A 20,250-nucleotide genomic window follows, 5' to 3' on the forward strand; every position below is an offset into this window, starting at 1 on the left:
TGTGTCCCATATGTTCACATTTCTACAGGCACAGATAAAATATGTTTTGAATTATGCACAAATTCCTGGCAAAAAGTGTAACCCCGCCCCTTTTTCACAGCTCATAACAGCACAGTAGGGTGTCACAACACCCTGGTTGAGCGCCCATACGCTAAATAAATTTATTTATTTATTCCCCAGGAAGGAATAAAAATACCTAAGATAGTTTTGATGTTTTTTCCCAAGTACCTTGTGGACATTTTCTTATTAAAGCAATAATTAATTTTGATCACATATAAACTTCGGAATGCTTACATAATTTTAGTTAGTGTTCATGATGGCTCAGCCTAATCCAATATGTTTCTGAGCGAGGAACTTTTTAAGGATAACTTTAAAAGATGGAAAAGAGTTGCAGTCAAATTGAGTCCATGAGGCATAGCTTTGAAGCAATCCTTTCTGAATATGTGCCTTCTTGCCTATATTACAGAGAAAGACAGTCATGCTCATTATGTGGTTATATGTCTGTAGTAGCAGGATTACAAAGTGTATGCCACAGTATGCTGAGCTATGCTATGTTATAGAAACATTAGCATCCTGATTATAGTACCATTTAGAGTGATTTCAGAACACAATCATCTCTGCCGCTACACTGCCTCTCTCCATGGGAAGTATATTCATGTAAACCACATATTAGCTCTTGTAGAGCAACTAGAAAAGAATGCACAATACCACTTAAATCACCCGAAATGGGATTTCTCCAGTCAGATTTATATGGCACAAAGCAAAGTTGAGCATTGGCATTTATTTTGTAAATTGGGACTATATAGGCAAACTGAACTCAATGATTCAGCCTGCCACAACTCACAATTGCGTTTTATTTTTCAAGATGCTCTAAGATTAAATCCCTATATTGACTTAAACTGCCTCCTGTTTAGGTATTACAACCTATGTCAGCACCGTCTCTAGCACTTACGTTAATCTTCTTTGCAATTTGGAAAGAAAACAAACATCATAGTAAACCATTTTATTTCCTCAAATGACAGGGATCTCCCACAGACATCTTGAAAAACCAATGAATAGGCATAATACCCTGCTGTAAACACATATAGAAATGAATAAAATTATTTTTGAAATCCATTTTCAGCATTGGCAGATGGTCACAATTTCAGGTTAGAGTTATAAAGTATTTCCAGATCTATGACTACCTGCTAACTTCCACTGATCCACTTCAGGCTAAAGAAAAAAAAAAAAGCAATAATGTAAAAAAGAATTTGAGAGGTGCTTATACCCTGAATGAGCACATCTGCAGGAGTGGATTAATCTATTGTACCTTGCATTTACAGTGCTGTGTAACTCAGAAAGCTGCCTCATGGTAGGTTAACCAAACCAACATTGAACAGAATTCATTACTCAAACAATAAAGAAGAAATTTTGATTCCTAGGAATGTCCCAAAGCAAAACCAGCAACCCCAATGCAGCATATTTTGAAAAAAACCTCATGCTCAATAATAAAAAAAGAAAATAGTTCTTCAAAAATACTATTTACATATTCCACTTAGAAATTCAGTATAAAAATTTTAAGTAATTAGTCATTGTTATAGATAAATATATATTTTTTTGTAAATTACTTGCCTCTGAATACAGTCGGCTTATATTCTTTAGTGAAAACATGCTTCCTCCTTTTCCTGATGTGGACTTTCTTATGAGACCTTAAAACGTATTAGTATAACACTTAGGAAGTTTAGGGTAAACCCGAATTCCATACAATAAAATAAAAAAGAGGATATAAATGGTGCATATAAAAAAACACTTACCAGCGAAAAGCAGAAAAGATTCATTTTGGTCAGATTTAGCCCCCTGTTGCTGTGCCCCCTGTAGCTCTCTCTTGCCTTCACAGCTGTTTGGACAGTTCTCCTGGGAGATTACTACGAAGTAAAATCCCTGCCATAATCCCAGGATTCACAGACCATTATCAAATGAGATGGGTCTTCATTGAACAATTTTCTAAATTAATGAGGAACGCTGACTAACAAAATGAGAGAATAAGACTTACCATGATCTTTGTAAAGAGATTTCAAAGGTGACAATAATATTCCTAAAATTTGGAGGAAAAATGCAGTGAAAATAATCATAGGCCTACCTAACTAAATTGAGAATATGAAACACACCCTGAAGAAAATGTCAGCCTCCAATATAAAAGTAACACATTCTCTTCAAAGGGTTAATTTCAGGCTCTGGTACCATGTGCCTCCCCACTTCCCATGCCTTTTATCTCTTCCATTAATTAAAATAATGTTGGATCTCTTATATAGAAAGATACTGAGATAAGCACTTTTTATGGTGGTAAAATATACATAGCTTAAAATTTCCCATTCTAACCATTTTTTTAATGTACAGTTTTGTAGCATTAAGTATATTCACATTGCTGTGCACACATTATCACCATCCATCTCCAGAATTTGTCTGTCTTATAAAACTGAGACTCTATACCTATTAAACACTAACTCCCAATTCCTCCCTCCCCCTAGCCCCTACCACCATTCTACTTTCTAAGAATTTCACTATTCTATGTACCTCATTTAAGTGGAATCATGCAGTATTCGTCTTTTGTTAATTGGCTTCTTCACCCAGCATAATGTCTTCAAGGCTCACTCATGTTGTAGTGTGTGTCAGGATTTCTTTCTTTTTTAAGGCTAAATAATATTCATTGTATATGTGTACTACATTTCGTTTACCTATTCATTTGTTGATGGACACTTAGGTTGCTTTTACCTTTTGACTATTGTGAATAATGCTGCTACGAACATGAGTGTACATAACTCTATGTGTGTCCCTGCTTTTCATTCTTTTGACTATAAATGCTAAGGTAGAATTGCTGCAAAGTTAAATTTACATCTTGCAAACATGCATATTCTTCAGCTGGTCCCAGACTAATTTTTCCTTTAAGCTACATTTATTTCTAGTACTCCCGGAAAGCGCATCTACAGTAGTCCCTAATCCTTTAATTAGGAATATGTGGAGAGTTGCATTGGCAACTTCTGCTTTGGAATGTTATTAGCTAAGAAAGCTTTGAATTCATGTAACAGACTACCTGACTGAGTGCTTACTCATTACTTAGAGCTGTTCTTCTCATATAAGAATTGGTCTGCAGGTTGACAATTGTTGGCATTGATGCAGAGGGTCAGTGAGGTCAGAGTCATGGGCACTGGCTGCAGTTCCCTTTCCCTTCCCTTCAGGGTCTGAATATCGACGCAGAAGCTCAAAGCATTAAGTCCTCACACTCTTGGATGAAAGAATCAGACATCATAGGCACTGATGTCAAGCAGCCTTCTGTGTTTAGCTGCCTTTCTATGATTCCTACCAACAGCCTAAGCACCCCTGTAAGGTTCGCTCTTTCTGCATACTTTCTCAAAGTTAGTACCTGTGGGGAGTATTATTTAAGGTATATTTTGAGAAGATGTAATATTAAAATTTAATCAAAACCAGATGAAACTAAAATTTTGAATCTCTTCCTTAGGGTCTCTTTTAGGAGCTATAACATTACTTCGAATCCCAATATTTAAAAAAAATTGTCACACGTGCTCAAAAGTAGAGTTCAATAATACCTTTGACATATATGCACTACCAAATGTAAAGTAGATAGCTAGTGGGAAACAGCCACATAGCACAGGGAGATCAGCTCAGTGCTTTGTGACCACCTAGAGGGGTGGGATAGGGAGGGCGGGAGGGAGGGAGATGCAAGAGGGAAGAGATATGGGGATATATGCATATGTGTAGCTGATTCACTTTGTTATAAAGCAGAAACTAACACACCATTGTAAAGCAATTATACTCCAAAAAAGAGGTTAAAAAATAAATAAATAAATAAAACCTTTGTATTTCCATCACCTATATGAAAAAAAATTATCAAGATATTTTGTTTTATCCTTATCCTTCTTTCCTGCTAAAATATTTTAAACCCCAAACAAAAAGCCATTTCACTCCTACATACCTTCACTTTGTATCTCTAAAATTTTTTTGAAATTTTCATAGATAATCAGAGTGCCCTTGCTACACTTAAACACTATTCCTTGATAACTTCAAACAACCTCTTTAAGTCACACCCCCCGCAGAGAGAGGGAGTCTATTTCTCCAATCCCCTGAATGAGGCTGAGGCTGTGACTACACTGATAAGTCTCTAGAATGTGGCAGCCGTATCACTGTGCTAGATCTAAGCCTAGTCTTTAAGAGGACTGCCAACTTCCACTTCCTTCTTCTTTGAACCCATCTGTCCTGTTGTGAGGAAGGTCAAGCAGCACATAGAGAGACCTACATGAAGGAACATTGAAGGCTCCTGTGACGGCCCCAGCTGCTCTCCAAGTTGGCAGACAGAGCCAGTGCGCTAGCGCTGTAGGAGAGACCATCTTGGGAGTAAATCCCCAAGTCCCCGGCGAGCCACCCTAGCTATGCCAAATGGAGCAGAGAGCTGTCCCCCAAGAGGCCTGCTCGAGTTACAAGACTGTGAGAAAAGAAATTATTGTTATTTTTAAGCCACTGAATCCTGGGGTGGTTTGTTATATGACAAGATAGCCAAAGCACTTTCCATAGTTAAATTCCCCAATGATCTTTTTTTTTTTTTTTCGGTACGCAGGCCTCTCACTGCTGTGGCCTCTCCCGTTGCGGAGCACAGGCTCCGGACGCGCAGGGTCAGCGGCCATGGCTCATGGGCCCAGCTGCTCCGCGGCACGTGGGATCCTCCCAGACCGGGGCACGAACCCATGTCCCCTGCATCAGCAGGCAGACTCTCAACCGCTGCGCCACCAGGGAAGTCCATCTCCCATATTCTTGATGCCCAATTATGTCCAATCTTTGGCCATTGACAGACTTTCAGTAATTGTATTCTAGCAAAGAACATCTTCACATTCTCAGAGTTTCTTGAATTCCAGCACAACAGGAAGTTCTGGGCTCATTTTCCTCCTCAGATCAAGAGTCAGCCATCTGTCCAAGGAAAGCCTGAAATCTTTCAATAGCTTCTAAAAGGTCAAATCCACGTGCCATGGTATTTTGCTGTTAATTTTTTCTCTCTGATTCTCATTTGCTTGTTTTTTTTCCCAGTTTTTAAAATTGGGGTATAGTTGCTTTACAATGTTGTGTTAGTTTCAGACCTAAGTGTAAGACCGGACACTATAAAACTCTTAGAAGAAAATACAGGAAGAATACTCTTTGACAAAAATCACAGCAAGATCATTTGCTTGTTTTAAGATATCAGTTATTTCCCACATATAATGATTAGAGAACTTGTTTCTTCAAACTACCTATTTGTGGTACAATTTAGAGTCAGAGATCCCTCCTTGTAATCCTTCTGTTTCATGGACTCCTGTCATTTGGGAGGAGGTGGCTATTGGGAGAATCCAAAGATAAAACTGTAGTATCTAACTTTTTAAATCTTTGTAAAAATTTTCTCTCTGTACTTTTTCTTCAACTTGAAATTTTCCTAATACTTATATCTGGTAGAAGCAATAAAAACAATAAAATATCCTAAGATTCTTTCTGCAAAAGGTCTCTGAGGTGTTTCATGTTATACCAGGCATCCACTCCCCAAAAGTCATGGCTAATTCAAAGGGCAGAATAGGTCCTGGTGGGCACAGCAAATGCCCCTATTGCCTCCCTTCACATCCTTCTTTTCTCAGATGCTGAAAATTAACTGTGTTTTATCTATATCCTCCACAGACATAATTTCTATACGCTGTAAGATGACAGTTACTTTTCATTCCAACAGGTAGTTATTATGGTAGTGTGCAAAGATCTTAAGCTTTGGAACCAGACAGACCTGCATTTGAATTCTGTAACTTACTATGAAATCCTTGACAAGTCACTTAACTTCTCTGAATGCTGATTTCCCACTTCTATAAAAAAAAAGTGATGATAGAATCTGCCTTAAAATCTGTTTATATAAATTGATACCAAAGTGTATAAAGTGAATTCCAGGAAGAATTCAACAGACTGCTAGCATGAATTAGTTTGGTCACGTCTTCCAATTAAAGTGCATAACACGAGCAGCCACTAAATTTCACTGTCTCGAAGAGAAGGAAGGAAGTGTGTGTCATGACCAAAGTACATCAGAGCAGAAGCCACAAGATCTGGATTCTATACCTAGACCTAGAACTAAGGGACTTCGTGACAAAGCCTCCCAAACTCAAAAGGTTTTTCAGCTTCTTTATCAACTAAACAAAAGAGATAGACTAAGTCTTTCTCAACATTTTTTACATAAAAGCACACACAAAAAACAGAAGTTTCCTCAAGGCCCTACCAGCCACTTCAGGTTCCAAGGAGATGCTATCTCAACACATCTATAACCATTCACAGTGTATCAGCAGGTACACACCAGTTGTACACACCAGTATACCAGTTGTACACACCAGTTGAAAACTCTGGTCTGGAGGATATCTAGAATCCCTCTAGCTCCTGATACTCGTGATGGATATTTCAGAGCAGGGAAAATGGTAAAGTTAGAGTGAGGGAGAGGAAATGCCTTTCAAGTTAGATAGAGGTAAATCTAATGTTTATATTCAAATTTGTGGACTGCTGCATGAAATTATAGTACAGACAATTCTGAGACCCCCATATCCCCAGGTGACACTTCCTTAAATTAAATTGAAATAATTATAAATCACACCATCTTTTTCATTGCAAAGGAATGTCTTAACTCAATAAATAATCATTTATTGTTTCTGGTCCATTTCTAAAATTTCATAAACAAAGGACAGATGTAAAGCCATGAATTTTGAAGAAGCTAATTAGAATAGTAGAACATAAAATACCTAACATTTTGGAAATAATGCATAGGCAGTATTACCATCATCTCTATTAGCTGGTTAACCAAGATAACATTGTTTTCCCATTTTTAAATCATCTAGTATCAAAGGAAAAGAGAGGGAGAGAGAAAGGGAGAGAAGAGGGAGAGGGAGGGAGAAGAGAGGAGAGGAGAAAGAGAAAGTACATTCTTGTAACAAACAATAAATATTAACTTTTCACGGACAGATTTTGAAGAACAGCTAGGGAGAGCCATATTTGTTAGATACATGTTTACAGAAATGTGTTGGTTGTGAAATGCTGAGATTTCTAGCTTTATCTGGTAAAGATTGTCAATGTTTCTTGCAACCAAACTAGAATTTGATAAAGAATAAGATTTGGGGACTTTTAAGAGATACATTTTAGAAAGTAGTGATTTACAGATACGGTAGAGAAGAAAAGTGTTTCTTAAAGGGATATTCTAGTGGGAGAAGAATGATCCATAAATGATATCTCTGTGCCTCAATTTCATCTGTAAAGCATATGGCATAGAATTGAATAATCGCAAGGTCTCAAGGTTCTTGCATCTTTTTACAAACTCCTGTAGAAAACTGCAATAAATGGAAGATGGCCTTAAACTTTGTGAGCAAACTGGAATAAATGAGTTTTAAAATATCTGACAACACTAAACTAAATGGAAAAAATGTATTTAACTTAAAAGGATGGGGCTTCCCTGGTGGCGCAGTGGTTGAGAGTCCACCTGCCGATGCAGGGGACACGGGTTCTTGCCCTGGTCCGGGAAGATCCCACATGCCGCGGAGCGCCTGGGCCCGTGAGCCATGGCCGCTGAGCCTGCGCATCCGGAGCCTGTGCTCTGCAACGGGAGAGGCCACGACAGTGAGAGGCCCGCGTACCGCAAAAAAAAAAAAAAAAAAAAGGAAGCAGTATGACTACAAATAAAATTGTCATTTTTTCCATTAATAGACCTTTAACATTTTAATTTAGTGTAAAAGATATATATAGGTAATAGCAAATATAACTAGTATCTTCTATCCAATAAATTTCAAGAGAAGACCTGCTCACTAGCCCCAGAAAGCACTCCGTGTGAGCTGCATGGTGCTAATGACTCTGGAATACAACCTTTTTCTCAACAAAATTGAAATGTTTTTCCTTGGTAAGATTTCATGACACTAGGAAGTACACATGGTTGTCTACTGTTAATCTCTTTGCTTTTGGTACAGTATAAATTTAGTATCAAGGAAAATGTGTGCCACAGAACAGCCATCAGTGTCTACTTGTTGAATTTCTCTTTTTATGTACCATTGTCCAGAACAACCTTAGACCGTATCTGCCTTATGCCAATGCTTTGTTTAACGATGCTAAAACAGTGTGTATTTTCACAGAATTGGCCAATCCTAAATACTGACATGCATCCAGGCCACCAGGCAGGGCCTCGAGGACCTAGAAATCCCAGACCTATCCCTTCCGGCTGTATAACGTACCAAGTGCCATAAATATCAGCATTGTCTGTGTGTGCTGTGATGACACAAGGATTTGGGAGCTATGGTGCTGGGATGACAAGAGCAAACGTTTGAAATATTTATTAGCCTAAGAGAAATGAGGCAAATTTTCCTCCAAGATTTCTAATGGTAAACTATTTGTTTCAGGAAATAACACCATTGCCAATTTTTAAAAATTGAGCTATAACTTACCTTCTTAATTTTAGCTTTTCTGGCATCTGTGTGTGTGTGTTTCTTTGCGGTACGCGGGCCTCTCACCGTTGTGGCCTCTCTCGTTGTGGAGCACAGGCTCCGGACGCGCAGGCTCAGTGGCCATGGCTCACGGACCCAGCCGCTCCGCGGCATGTGGGATCTTCCCGGACCGGAGCATGAACCCCTGTCCCCTGCATCGGCAGGTGGATTCTCAACCACTGTGCCACCAGGGAAGCCCTGGCATGTATGTTTTAATTGTGGTTTTAACAATGTTGAACTCCTTTTCATGTTTCTTAGCCTTTTCGACTCTAAGAAATGTTTGTTCAAATCTTTCACCCATTCTTAATTGAGTTGTCTAGGTATTTTTTTCTTTGTAAGAGTTATTTATTTCTAAATTATTTCTTTGTAAGAGTTATTTATTTGTAAGAGTTCTTTATATTCTGTTGATGAACACTGACAAATACACACACACACACACACACACACACACACACACACACACACACGTGTATTACATCAATCTTTTCCAAGACTGTGGCTTGATTTTCATCTGCTGTCATTTAAAGAGCATTTTAAATTATGTATTCATTAAACCATTAAATTTAATTATTTATTAATCTTTCCTTTTTGTTAGTGGCTTTTGTGTCTTAGTTAAGAAATCGTTACCTATTTCAAAGTCATGAGGATATTCTCTATGTTTTATTCAAGAAGCTTGATGGATTTAGCTTTCATACGTAATGTCTGTGATCCATTTCAAATTAATTTCTCTGTTTGGTGAATTCGAGGTAGGATTCTAGGTTCTTTTGGCTTGTCTGTTTTTCACTGATACATCCAGTTGACCCAATGCTATTTTTTGAGAAGACCATCGATTTTCTGTTGAAGTGAACTGGCGTCCTTATCAAATCAAGGCACTGTTCCCAAGTATCAATAGACATGTTTTTGGAATCTCTCTCATATTCCACTGGTCAATCTTTGTGCCAATTATACACTTTCTTAATTACTATAGCTTTAGAGCAAGTCTTGCTATCTGGTAGTGGATATACTCCAGCTTTGCTCTTTGTCTTTAATATTATCTTGACTATCATAAGTCCTTCAGTATATTTTTTAAGGCATGAGATTGAAAACGTGGAGAGAAGTTTAAGTTTCATCTTGGCCACTGTCTAGCTACGACTTTGTGAAAGACATTTAACCTCCCTCTCTCTGTTCCTCATTTGTAAAATATGCAGTATCTGAATTAGACAAACCCAAAGACACATTTGTGATTTTTCTAGCCCAATTCACATAGAAAGGGAAGGGAATTAATGTTCATAAATAAAACACAGGAAACCTCCCTTGGAAGGATGGTTGCTTCAATGTAGCCAAATTTTTCCTTCCACAAATATTATTTCACATTTAAAACAATGCATTTGAAGTGGGTTTAGAGATAACGTTTAATACATTATCAAAAGATTTACAAATTCTTTAAGTTGAAGTCTTAAAGAATTGAAGTCTGCAGTACCTGGTGCCACAATCTTTAACCTAAAAGCCACTGTCTCCATTTCATCAGGCCAGTGCCCCAATGTCACACTTTGTTTTGCTCTTGAGAATTTTCCTGTGTAATTTTTCACACCTAAAATATTCTCTTGCTCTCTTTTCACAAATTCATATCTCTTAGTTTCTTTACAAGCCATTACCTGCTTGTCTTCCTTGAGTAAACTTACTTCATACTTAGTACTCACTCACCTGCACTGCATTTCATACTCTATCTGTATACACAAATTGTATTAAACATGTCGTTCTCATCTCCTTAATTAGATTCTAAGATGCTTTTATTTTGAATTGTCAGCAGGATGGGGAGTATTGCATTTATTTATTATTTTTTTAATTTTTTGCGGTACGCGGGCCTCTCACTGTTGTGGCCTCTCTGTTGCGGAGCACAGGCTCCAGACGCGCAGGCTCAGCGGCCATGGCTCACGGGCCCAGGCGCTCCACGGCATGTGGGATCTTCCCGGACCGGGGCACGAACCCGTGTCCCCTGCATCGGCAGGCGGACTCTCGACCACTGTGCCACCAGAGAAGCCTGGGAATATTGCATTTAGCATTGTACAATCACATCCAGGTCTTTGGGAAGAACTCGTAGGTTGTGAGTGCTTCTTCTGTGCCAGTCATATGTGTATCTCATTTCACAATGACCTAGTGAGGTAGTTTGTAGCCAGTATCCCTCTTATTTCATAAATGAAGAAAGGTTTGTTACAATTAGGTAATACCCTCAGTGTCAGAGTGTCTGATTCTCTTCCTCTGTCAAGGAGACGGGGATGGGAACAAATTGGATTAGTGGCACCACTGGCTATTGGGGGTGAGGAGGGAGGTCCTAAAGGGCACAGACTAGAAATAGGATATTCTTATTGCCAGAGACAAGAGACACTGGAACTGGTGAGAAGACTAAGAGAGAATGATAAAATGTGGTCAAGGTCTAGGCTGAGGGATCCAAGGTGGATGCCAAATCCAGAGGAGCAGAGTTTGAAATAGAGAGATTACATGGAGCAAAGACTAGTTTGAAACATAGGGATGCGACTGAAAGGAGGGTATGCAGCAATAGAAAAGAGCAGGTGATTAATAAGCATTTGATGGTTGTATAAATTAATACATAAGTAAATGCCTTATGAGGAATAAATGAGAGAGAGGCATAAAAAACTGTGATTTGTGATTTGAAACCTAGGTAATTGAGAAAATGTTAGTGTCATTGAATAGAATTAGGGAAGTCAAGAGAAAACAAAAGCTTGAGTAGTGCGTGTGGAGATGGATTTTAGATGTGGAACATCCAGGAAAGAATGTCCAATAAGCAACTGAAAATATGTAGAGTTCAGAAGCCAGTAGAAATTAGAGTTTGCAGCTTACGAAATGCTTTAGGTACTTCACCTTATTCTCAAAAAAACAAACAAAAAACCCTAAGTAAATTGGAAATTTAAAATGAAAGAAACTGAATTAAAAGCAGTTAAAGTGACTTCTCAAGTGACACACCTAATAGGTGGATGATCTAGAATTGAAACTCACATTTCCAATCACCAAATTCAATGCTAATTTTATTATGTCATGCTTCCTTTCCCTGCCCCCCCCCAAGTGAGTAAACCATCCAAAATAAATAGAGGCTTTCAGATAACATGGTTCCATTCGAGCCTTATGCTAATATACACAACTTCAGGTGACAAAGAACTGAAATTTATCAAACACAGCAAGCTGACCTCCCCCTTAGTTAAAGATTTTTTTTTATTCATTCCAAGAGCTACTCACTTGCTGCAATTTGCCTTTCTAGTATGGACATAGCTGACAACATCACCTGCCTGCCAAAAAAATTAATGTGCTGGAAGCTGTTAAGTGGATTAAAAGTTTGTGCCACAAAGTAATGCCCAATAGCACCATCAAAAATTCCACCTCAGCTGAAAATGTCCCTAAAAACTCAAAACCAGAAAAGAACACATTTAGAAAGCTTCATGAGGCAGAAGATGTAAAAGAAGTGGCACAACATACAAACAAAGAAATCAAATATTTGAAAATTTGCCAAGTAGCTGGAAGTAGAAGTTGAGGAAAAAAAAAAAATCTGAGTACTGCTGATTTTCTAGAATATTCTGGGAGCTTAAAAAAAAAAAAGAAAGAAAATTATATATTAGCTATCTATTGCTGCAGAACTGGCACCCTTATTTCTCCTGTATTCTATCAGCCAAAGGAGGTTGCAGTGCAAGCCCAGATTCAAGGTGTGGGGAAGTACATGCCTCCTTTTAATGGAAGGAGCTGCAAAGTCATACGGCAGTGGATGTGGACATGAGTGGCAAGAACAATTACAACCATGTTGTAGTTGGTCTACCACAACCAGGAACAAGCCGTTTGAGTTTAGGCAGTTCACTTTGCCTCTCTTGGCCTCAGATTCCTTATCTCTAAGGGTTAGGACCAGATGCTCCCTGGGATTCCTTGCTGTTCTTTATTTCTAATACAATGATTTCCAAAACTGCCTTTAGGGCAAATCAGAGGATTTTTAGTTAACTTGAAGAAAAAATAATCTATAAACAAAGTGGCATGCAGTTGTTTGCTTAAGTGTAAAGTCACTTAACTGAAGTGCAAAACTGCTATGTAGAACATAAAAGTGAAAGATGATGCCATACAATCAAACTACATAACAGTATTTCAAGTTGGACATGATTGAAAATGATCAGCTTAGCCATTTGACAACACTGATATAAGTCATCCAGAGGGATTCCAAATACTCTATGTTAGAAATCGAACTGTCTAGTTCATGTCCTAAATGACCCAGCTCGGTACTGGCTCATCACCAATATTCTGCTTTGTAGATTTGTCTTCATCAATAGTTCAGGATGTGGAAGTGTCAGATGTTAGAATTACTTGGATTGACTTTAAACATAATTTAAGTGGTTAATTGCTTTATCTTCTATTTCACTTGGACCATCAAGATTCAACCAAGTTTAGGAAGCCTAAACTTTAGCCAAGCAGATGCTAAGAGAAAGAAGGCAATCAACCAGTCAAGGGTACTTCCTGTTTCCATATGCAGAAAAGTAACATCCTCTTCTAGAAACCCCAACTTCAAGAGAAGACAAAACGCTTTCTTTTCTTAGACTGATGAGGAAACAATGCCTAAAATCGAAAGTGTTACTGCCTAGAAATAAAAACAAATCTTCTTTGAATGCTAAAAAAAAGATTTTTAATACTTTCCATTGGTTTGATATGCAAATATCTGTGTACTTTGTCTTCCTAGAGGATACACAGTTAAAATGTCAAACTACTGGAATCTGGAGATTAATTAGATCTGGCCTGTTTTAAATTAAAGCAGGCTAAAGAAGTTAAACCTAACCACCCCCATCAGCAAGAAAGGATATGACTGAATTAGGCACTAATTGCAATTTATGAAGCTCTACAGTCAGGCAAGAATGAGGAAATGCTCAGATCTAAATGGAGCTGTTTCTGTAAGAAAACCATTTCCTTGATATCTGCATGTTCATCATCTTAGCTCTCAGGCCCCCAGACAGCTGTCTCTTGGACTTTAGGAAATTAGACACCAAATATAAGATCTGAAAAACTAAAACCTGCTAAGAGCAGACAGAGGTCACGCAGAGCTATATTTAGGATTAATATTGAAAGCTCCTTTTTGGGGAAGGGGTAGATGTTAAAAGTGCTCATTGTATACATCTTAGGTAGAATTTGGAGAAGTTAGTAAGTTGATGTAAAGAAGTAGCAACCTGCTCTATTAAAACCTAGAGAGTTCATCCACTTGTTTACTGCTGGAGTGATGAGTAGTACTAAGTTACACACATGGTGCAGTCTTTATATTTTCAAAATACAGACATTTAGATGATTTTAGCAAGGGAAAACTGCAAAACAAAAAAGTGCATTTTAGAAAATAAACTCATTTTCTTTGCATTGTTCTTTCCATTGCTTCTGAAAATGTTTGAAAATCATTAGCACCATAAATTTTACAGTCCCATTTGCCAAATTGGCCCCTTTCTTTCCCCACTCCCAATCCTTGGTTATATTCACCTTCTGTTTCTGTAGTACACAGCTGAAGACACAGGGTTGCAATTGCAACAAGCACTCTGACTCTCTTCATGAATATGAGTTTTCAGGAATCCTTATGAAAACAATCAGAAGAGGAGATTTCACAATTGACATCCCTCTTAGACCAGTTTCCTGACTTCCTTCATCTCCTCATGTGTGGCACGTAAATGATTTCTCTTTAACTTGGCAATGTGAGGTTAAGTTCCTTCTCTGTTCATGATTTCATCCCCTCCCCACCATCTCTTCCAGAACGAAGACCTTATACTACGAACTGACATGTTTTCAGCCTTTTCACCTGTGCTTGTTCTATCGCTGCAGCCCACACATCAGCTCAAGCCATCCCTACCTTTAACAGCTCGGTGCTTTGTGACCACCTAGAGGGGTGGGATAAGGCGGGTGGGAGGCAGACGCAAGAGGGAGGAGATATGGGGACATATGTATATGTATAGCTGATTCACTCTGTTATAAAGCAGAAACTAACACACAATTATAAAGCGATTATACTCCAATAAAGATTTAAAAAACAAAAACAACAACAAAAAAAACACCCTGTCTGACCTTAAACCTCATTCCATTAACTATCACTCTCTTTCTCCTTCCTTTTATAGCTAAGTTCTTCCAAAGATCGGTTTATAATCACTTGGTCAGCTCATTTGTTCTTTAATCTGCTGCAGTCAGAATTCTGTCCCCATCATCCCACGAAAAGTGATTTGTGGGAGATACTAAGGATTCAAATTCCCAATCCAGTGGAGCCACGGCAATACCATCTCTCTGTAGCTCCTGGCACAGTGGGTTGCTTCTTGCCTCCTAGAATGGATAACCCCTTCTGATGGCCTTTTGCTATTCCTTTGACCATTCCCTCTCAGTCTCCCCCGAAGCCTTGATTCTGCCTTCCCATCTACTGCCATGACATCTGCCCACTGCTTCCACATCTGCCTCCACCCTCCATCCCCTAGTGCCCTAGTTCTGTCTTTACGATCTATCCTTAGACTCTAGCAATTTTCTCCTCATGAGTCTTGTTGCCTCCACCCTCTTGCAATTCCACCTCATCTACCCTCTTGCTGTCAATGTGACCTGTCACAATTATTTTTGTCTAAAACCTTTGAACTCCCTCCTACCAGTTCTTATCATGTTGCCTTAGCTTAAATTTCCCCAGAAGCAGAGCATGACATAAGGGTTCACACGATGATAGCTTATTTGAACGTCCAAGAAATACCAGTAAGGGAGTGGGGAACTCAGGCAGAGACAGGAAGGCAGGGTGACTGGAGCTTAATCCTGCTGGAATATTTGGGGAAATTCTGCAAAACTCACGTCTCAGAGCTATCCCACTGGAGGGTGAGGTTTGTTGAGGTGTCTGTACATCAACTCCAGTCAGTCTGCTTCTGGGAGGGGGTCTCACTTCCCTGGGCACTAAATAAATTTACAAGCCTGCTATAAGCGAGCAGAATGACCTTCTACAGATCCAACCAAGCCTCAGTCACAGCTTGAAGTTTTCACTGGAGCACAGTGAACTGGTTTAAGTACAAGGGATGTGGGTGAGGCTCTGACAGCACCTGCTACAGATGGCTTACAAAGGTCTTTGGCTTTCTTTATAGCACATCTTCTTCCCTTACCTCCTGTGTCACCCTGCCTCACTTCTTCTTGCACACAGTGCTTACATTATCAGAGAGTGCCAAATTGAAAGAAAGAGGGAAAGAGAGGGAGGGAGGGACGGAGGGAGGGAAGGAGGGAGGGAGGAGGGAAGGGCAGAAAAGTCTTTGTCAATAAAATATTGTTCTCAGGGTTTAGGACCAGGAAACATCTTGGTTGTCCCAACTTCTACTGGCCAATGAAAGGTATGGTGACTCATTGTTTTTCCCAGCTGAAGGTAGTTAACAGGAAGCTCAGAGTTGGGCATCGAGACCGAGCTGCAAATTAGCAGGAACTTTGAATTTAGTTATTTTCTTATACTACACATGCTTATTTATTATATAATTTAGCTCCTGATTATTAACGCTTTTTTAAAAACATAGCTATATACGATTTTTTTTTTTTTTTTTTGCGGTACGTGGGCCTCTCACTGTTGTGGCCTCTCCCGTTGCGGAGCACAAGCTCCGGATGTGCAGGCTCAGCAGCCATGGCTCACGGGCCCAGCCGCTCCGCGGCATGTGGGATCTTCCCGGACCGGGGCACGAACCCATGTCCCCTGCATCGGCAGGCGGACTCTCAACCACTGCGCCACCAGGGAAGCCCTATATACGATTTTAAATGAAGAAATGATGGATTTTGTTGCCTTAGAAAACCAAAAACCACTAAGTCCATCACCATATGTATCTCATGGCATCCTTTGAGTCAATTTTAGAATATTCATTTTGGGATAAATTTTGTTGCTAGAAAACTAACTCTCTGTGGTCTCTGTGTCGTGAGGAGTAATAATGAATACCTTCAGGACAAAGCAAAAAAACCTTAGCATAGAATGGAAGACCGTTCATGACCCAGCCCTGACGATCTCTGCAATCCCAGTGTCCCCAGCTGTTCTGCACACTTTACGCCCAGCCACATCAACTTCTTTTGGTTTCCTGAATGCACCAGCTCTCTAACTTTTCCATGTCTTTGTGCACGCTGCTTCTCCTCCCAGAGTACCCTGGCCTCTCCAACATCATTCATTACCTAACTTCAATTTCCTTTTTAAAACTTGACTTACAGGTCACTTTTCCTGTGAAATCTTCTCTGCCCCCGCTTGGCTACTATACAACTGATACCTTTCTTTTAGGTTGCCACGGTACCTAGGCAAATCTCTATCGTGGCATTGATCAAATAAGATGGTAGGTGTCTGTTTATACGGCTCTCCCTCTGTAAAGGGTGAGCCTCCAGAACACAGAGGTTGTCTTTTAGTTACGGTGGTAACTTCAGTGCCCAACAGTGTCTAGCATGAGTAGATGTTCAGTCAAAGTTCAATGAGTGAAAGAACATAAAGTCAGCTGAGCGAGAAGTTGGAGAACTCGAAGGGAGACAGAGAGCTTCAGGGTCATGTTTCAATCAAGGGAAATGGTCCCCCAGGCAAGAAGTAATTAACAGCAGGCGTTTGGCCAAGTGTCGCTGGGAGTGAACCCCTTTAGAAACATGAAGGATAGAACTTTTACTTAAAGTACACTCTGACCAATTATATAAGCAGAGGCTGAGAATCGTCTGCTTATAGCCAAAGGAACTTGAAATGAGGAAGTAACATCCCAGGGTGGAATCTCCTGTTACCTAAGAAGTTTGGCAGAATTTGAGCAGTAGAAAAACGTAACCATTGAAATCAACCCTGAGCAGAATTCTTTTCTTACTTCTAATTGACTAAATAAATTTAATTATAAGGCAAAATTGGAAGTTAATATTAGTTCATTGTAAAAAAATTATGCTGAATTTTATTATATATTAAGTTATAGGTACAGTAATTTCCAATCCATTGTTATTCTTTTTTTTTTTTTTTTCTCTTTTTTTTGAGGTTTGTGGGCCTCTCACTGTCGTGGTCTCTCCTGTTGCGGAGCACAGGCTCCGGACGCGCAGGCTCAGCGGCCGTGGCTCACGGGGCCCAGCCGCTCTGCGGCATGTGGGATCCTCCCGGACCGGGGCACGAACCGGTGTCCCCTGCATCGGCAGGCGGACTCTCAACCACTGCGCCACAAGGGAAGGCCCCATTGTTATTCTTAATTAGTCATTTTCTTGTTTTATAAAGTCTCCTGTTTAAAGAAAACCTAACTGACTATCACAGTCAAATTTGAGGCACCAGAGTGAAAGAAAACAGGTAAGCAACCAGCCTTAGTGATTATTTCTGTAAAGAGATTTATCCCCACACCATGTTCAATTTTTACTCTCTTAGCCCATGTAAAAGGGGTTTTTAAAAAGAGAAAAAGAAAAAAGGCAATGTATAATGTATAATGATCTAAATAACAAAGGAGAGAAGATACAGCTAGCATGCTGAAGCTGCCAGTGAGATGTGCTTCTGCTGAGCCGGGGAAAGAGTTTGGGGAGCTCTGAGTAGATCAGGGGAAACATTCCTCGTGAGTTACTATTCCGATGAGACGTGTGATAGGAAGACATGTGGGAAAGAGGATGCTTAAGAAATGTTGCCACTCCTATTTCAAGATTCAGAGCATCCTCGCCCATTGGTTTGTCTGGGAGGGACTGCCATAAAGATTCTAAAAGTTTTGTAAATGTTCCCGATGCCAGACTAACGTCTCTTCAAAAGAAGGACCCAACAGTTGGACGTTTTGTAGGTTAACACATAATTTTAGATGTTTTGCTGAGTTATTATGGTATCTTTTAGCTACACCAAATTTATGTTCTCTTCGATAAATAATATAGGTGTCTTGCCCACTCCCCACATCCCGCATTTCTTGTTCTCTGATCTTTCACGCAGGCTAGTAGAACAAAGATGGAGAGCACGGACTGTGGACCGAGACTGCCTACCTGGCTTGCTATCTGGGTGACCATGGGCAGCTTATGTGCCTTAGATGCCTTATCTGAATAGTAGGATAATAATAGTTCCTTGCAGGCTTGTTATAAGGATTAAAAAAGTTACTATTAAAGTGAAGCTCTTAGATCAGTTCTTGGAATAATATCATGATCCCTGAATGTACTTGTTAAATAAATAGCCTAACTTGAGAAGGTAAAATGAGGCGGTGAATAAACCACACCTTCTTAGTCAGTAAAGAAACGTTATGGAATGCCCATCCTTTGCCTTAAACACATCTGCTCATCCCCTGGGCAATAATGACACTGTGAGAACAGTTATCATTACTGCCTCCACCCCTGAAATGAGGAAAATCAATCATTGAGAAGCCATAGGATGTGTTCACATCTCACGCACCAAGTCACAGGTAGAGCTGGGCTCCCTCAAGCAGGTGCTCTGTTTGAGGCTCGAAGGGGCCCTGCTCACATCCCTGCTCCAACATTCATGGGAAACTCATCCAAGACTCCTCCCCATGCGACCTCTCTTCCTGCCAAATGAAGACTCTGTTCCCATCTTAAAGTGCAATGCATGGAGAACCCAGTGAATCATAGAAAGAGGACCAGAAAGGACATCAGCACTCTAAAAACCTTACCATTTATTTTTTTTAGATAAGGAAACTCAAACAGTTAAGAAGCTTGCTCAGAGCCATGTAAGTTATTTACTATCAGAGTCACAGTGCAAACCCATTTTCTTGATTCCCAGCTTAGCACTCTCCACTATACCCATATCATTAGATCAGCTTTGACGAGAGAGCAGGGGAAGGGCCATGAGGTCAGGGGACCCTTGAAGAAACACCAAAGAGATGCTAGCAACAAAAAAAGGAGAAGCCAGGGTCCTGAAGAAGTGCCTCTCCAGTTCTGCCAAAACATCCTAGATCGGCTTAGACAAATAACTTTTCAAAAGTTTGGGGCTTAATTATATAGAGAATGGATAAACAATAAGGTCCTACTGTATAGCACAGGGAACTATATTCAATAACCTGTGATAAACCATAATAGAAAAGAATATGAAAAAGAATGTATATATGTATAACTGAGTCACTTTGCTGTACAGAAAAAAGTAACACACCTCTGTAAATCAACTATACTACAATATTTTTTTTTTTTTTTTTGACCGCATTGGGTCTTCATGGTTGCGCGGGCTTTCTCTAGTTGCGGCGGGCGGGGCTACTCTTCATTGCAGTGCATGGGCTTCTCACTGCGGTGGCTTCTCTTGTTGCAGAGCACGGGATCTAGGCGCATGGGCTTCAGTAGTTGCAGCACGCAGGCTCAGTAGTTGTGACTCGTGGGCTTAGTTGCTCTGCGACATGTGGGATCTTCCCGGACCAGGGCTTGAAACCGTGTCCCCTGCATTGGCAGATGAATTCTTAACCACTGCACCACCAGAGAAGTCCCCAATAAGATTATAAAAAAAAAAAAAAAAAAACAAAAAAAACAAAACTTTCTGACGGTAACAGCTAGAACATTTTAAGAACATCTTAAATAAATTATTTAGATTAATTGCTAAGAACATTCATTTCCATTTAAAGTAGCTAAAAGTAACGTACTTAAAAACTCAGTCCTCAAGTTTTGGATGAACTTGCTCTATAGGAGCACATAATTGTGTTCACTTTCTTTGGTGTTATAATTTGTCTTTGGGATTCCTTGAAGTGTGTTTGGTTTATTTACTCTTTTATTTCAACAACACACAGCACTTGGTGAATATTTTTCTTTACTGTTTTAGTGTGTACAGTGGCCCTCAAGCTTTCCTGAGCCTGAGAATCCCTTAAGA

General features: G+C 39.7%; 1 protein-coding gene across 1 annotated transcript in view; it reads right to left on the reverse strand.

The window, feature by feature from the left end:
- The window catches only part of SAMSN1 (SAM domain, SH3 domain and nuclear localization signals 1), a 131,175-nt gene extending 129,289 nt beyond the window's left edge, over window positions 1-1,886 (reverse strand). The window contains exon 1 of the mRNA XM_065875894.1: window positions 1,794-1,886. Coding sequence (XP_065731966.1) covers window positions 1,794-1,817 — 24 coding nt within the window. The 5' untranslated portion in view covers window positions 1,818-1,886. The remainder of the gene's footprint in view (window positions 1-1,793) is intronic.
- Between the last annotated feature and the right edge of the window lie 18,364 nt (window positions 1,887-20,250).

The sequence above is a fragment of the Phocoena phocoena genome, chromosome 4, assembly GCF_963924675.1.
Source record: "Phocoena phocoena chromosome 4, mPhoPho1.1, whole genome shotgun sequence".
Classification (NCBI taxonomy): domain Eukaryota; kingdom Metazoa; phylum Chordata; class Mammalia; order Artiodactyla; family Phocoenidae; genus Phocoena; species Phocoena phocoena.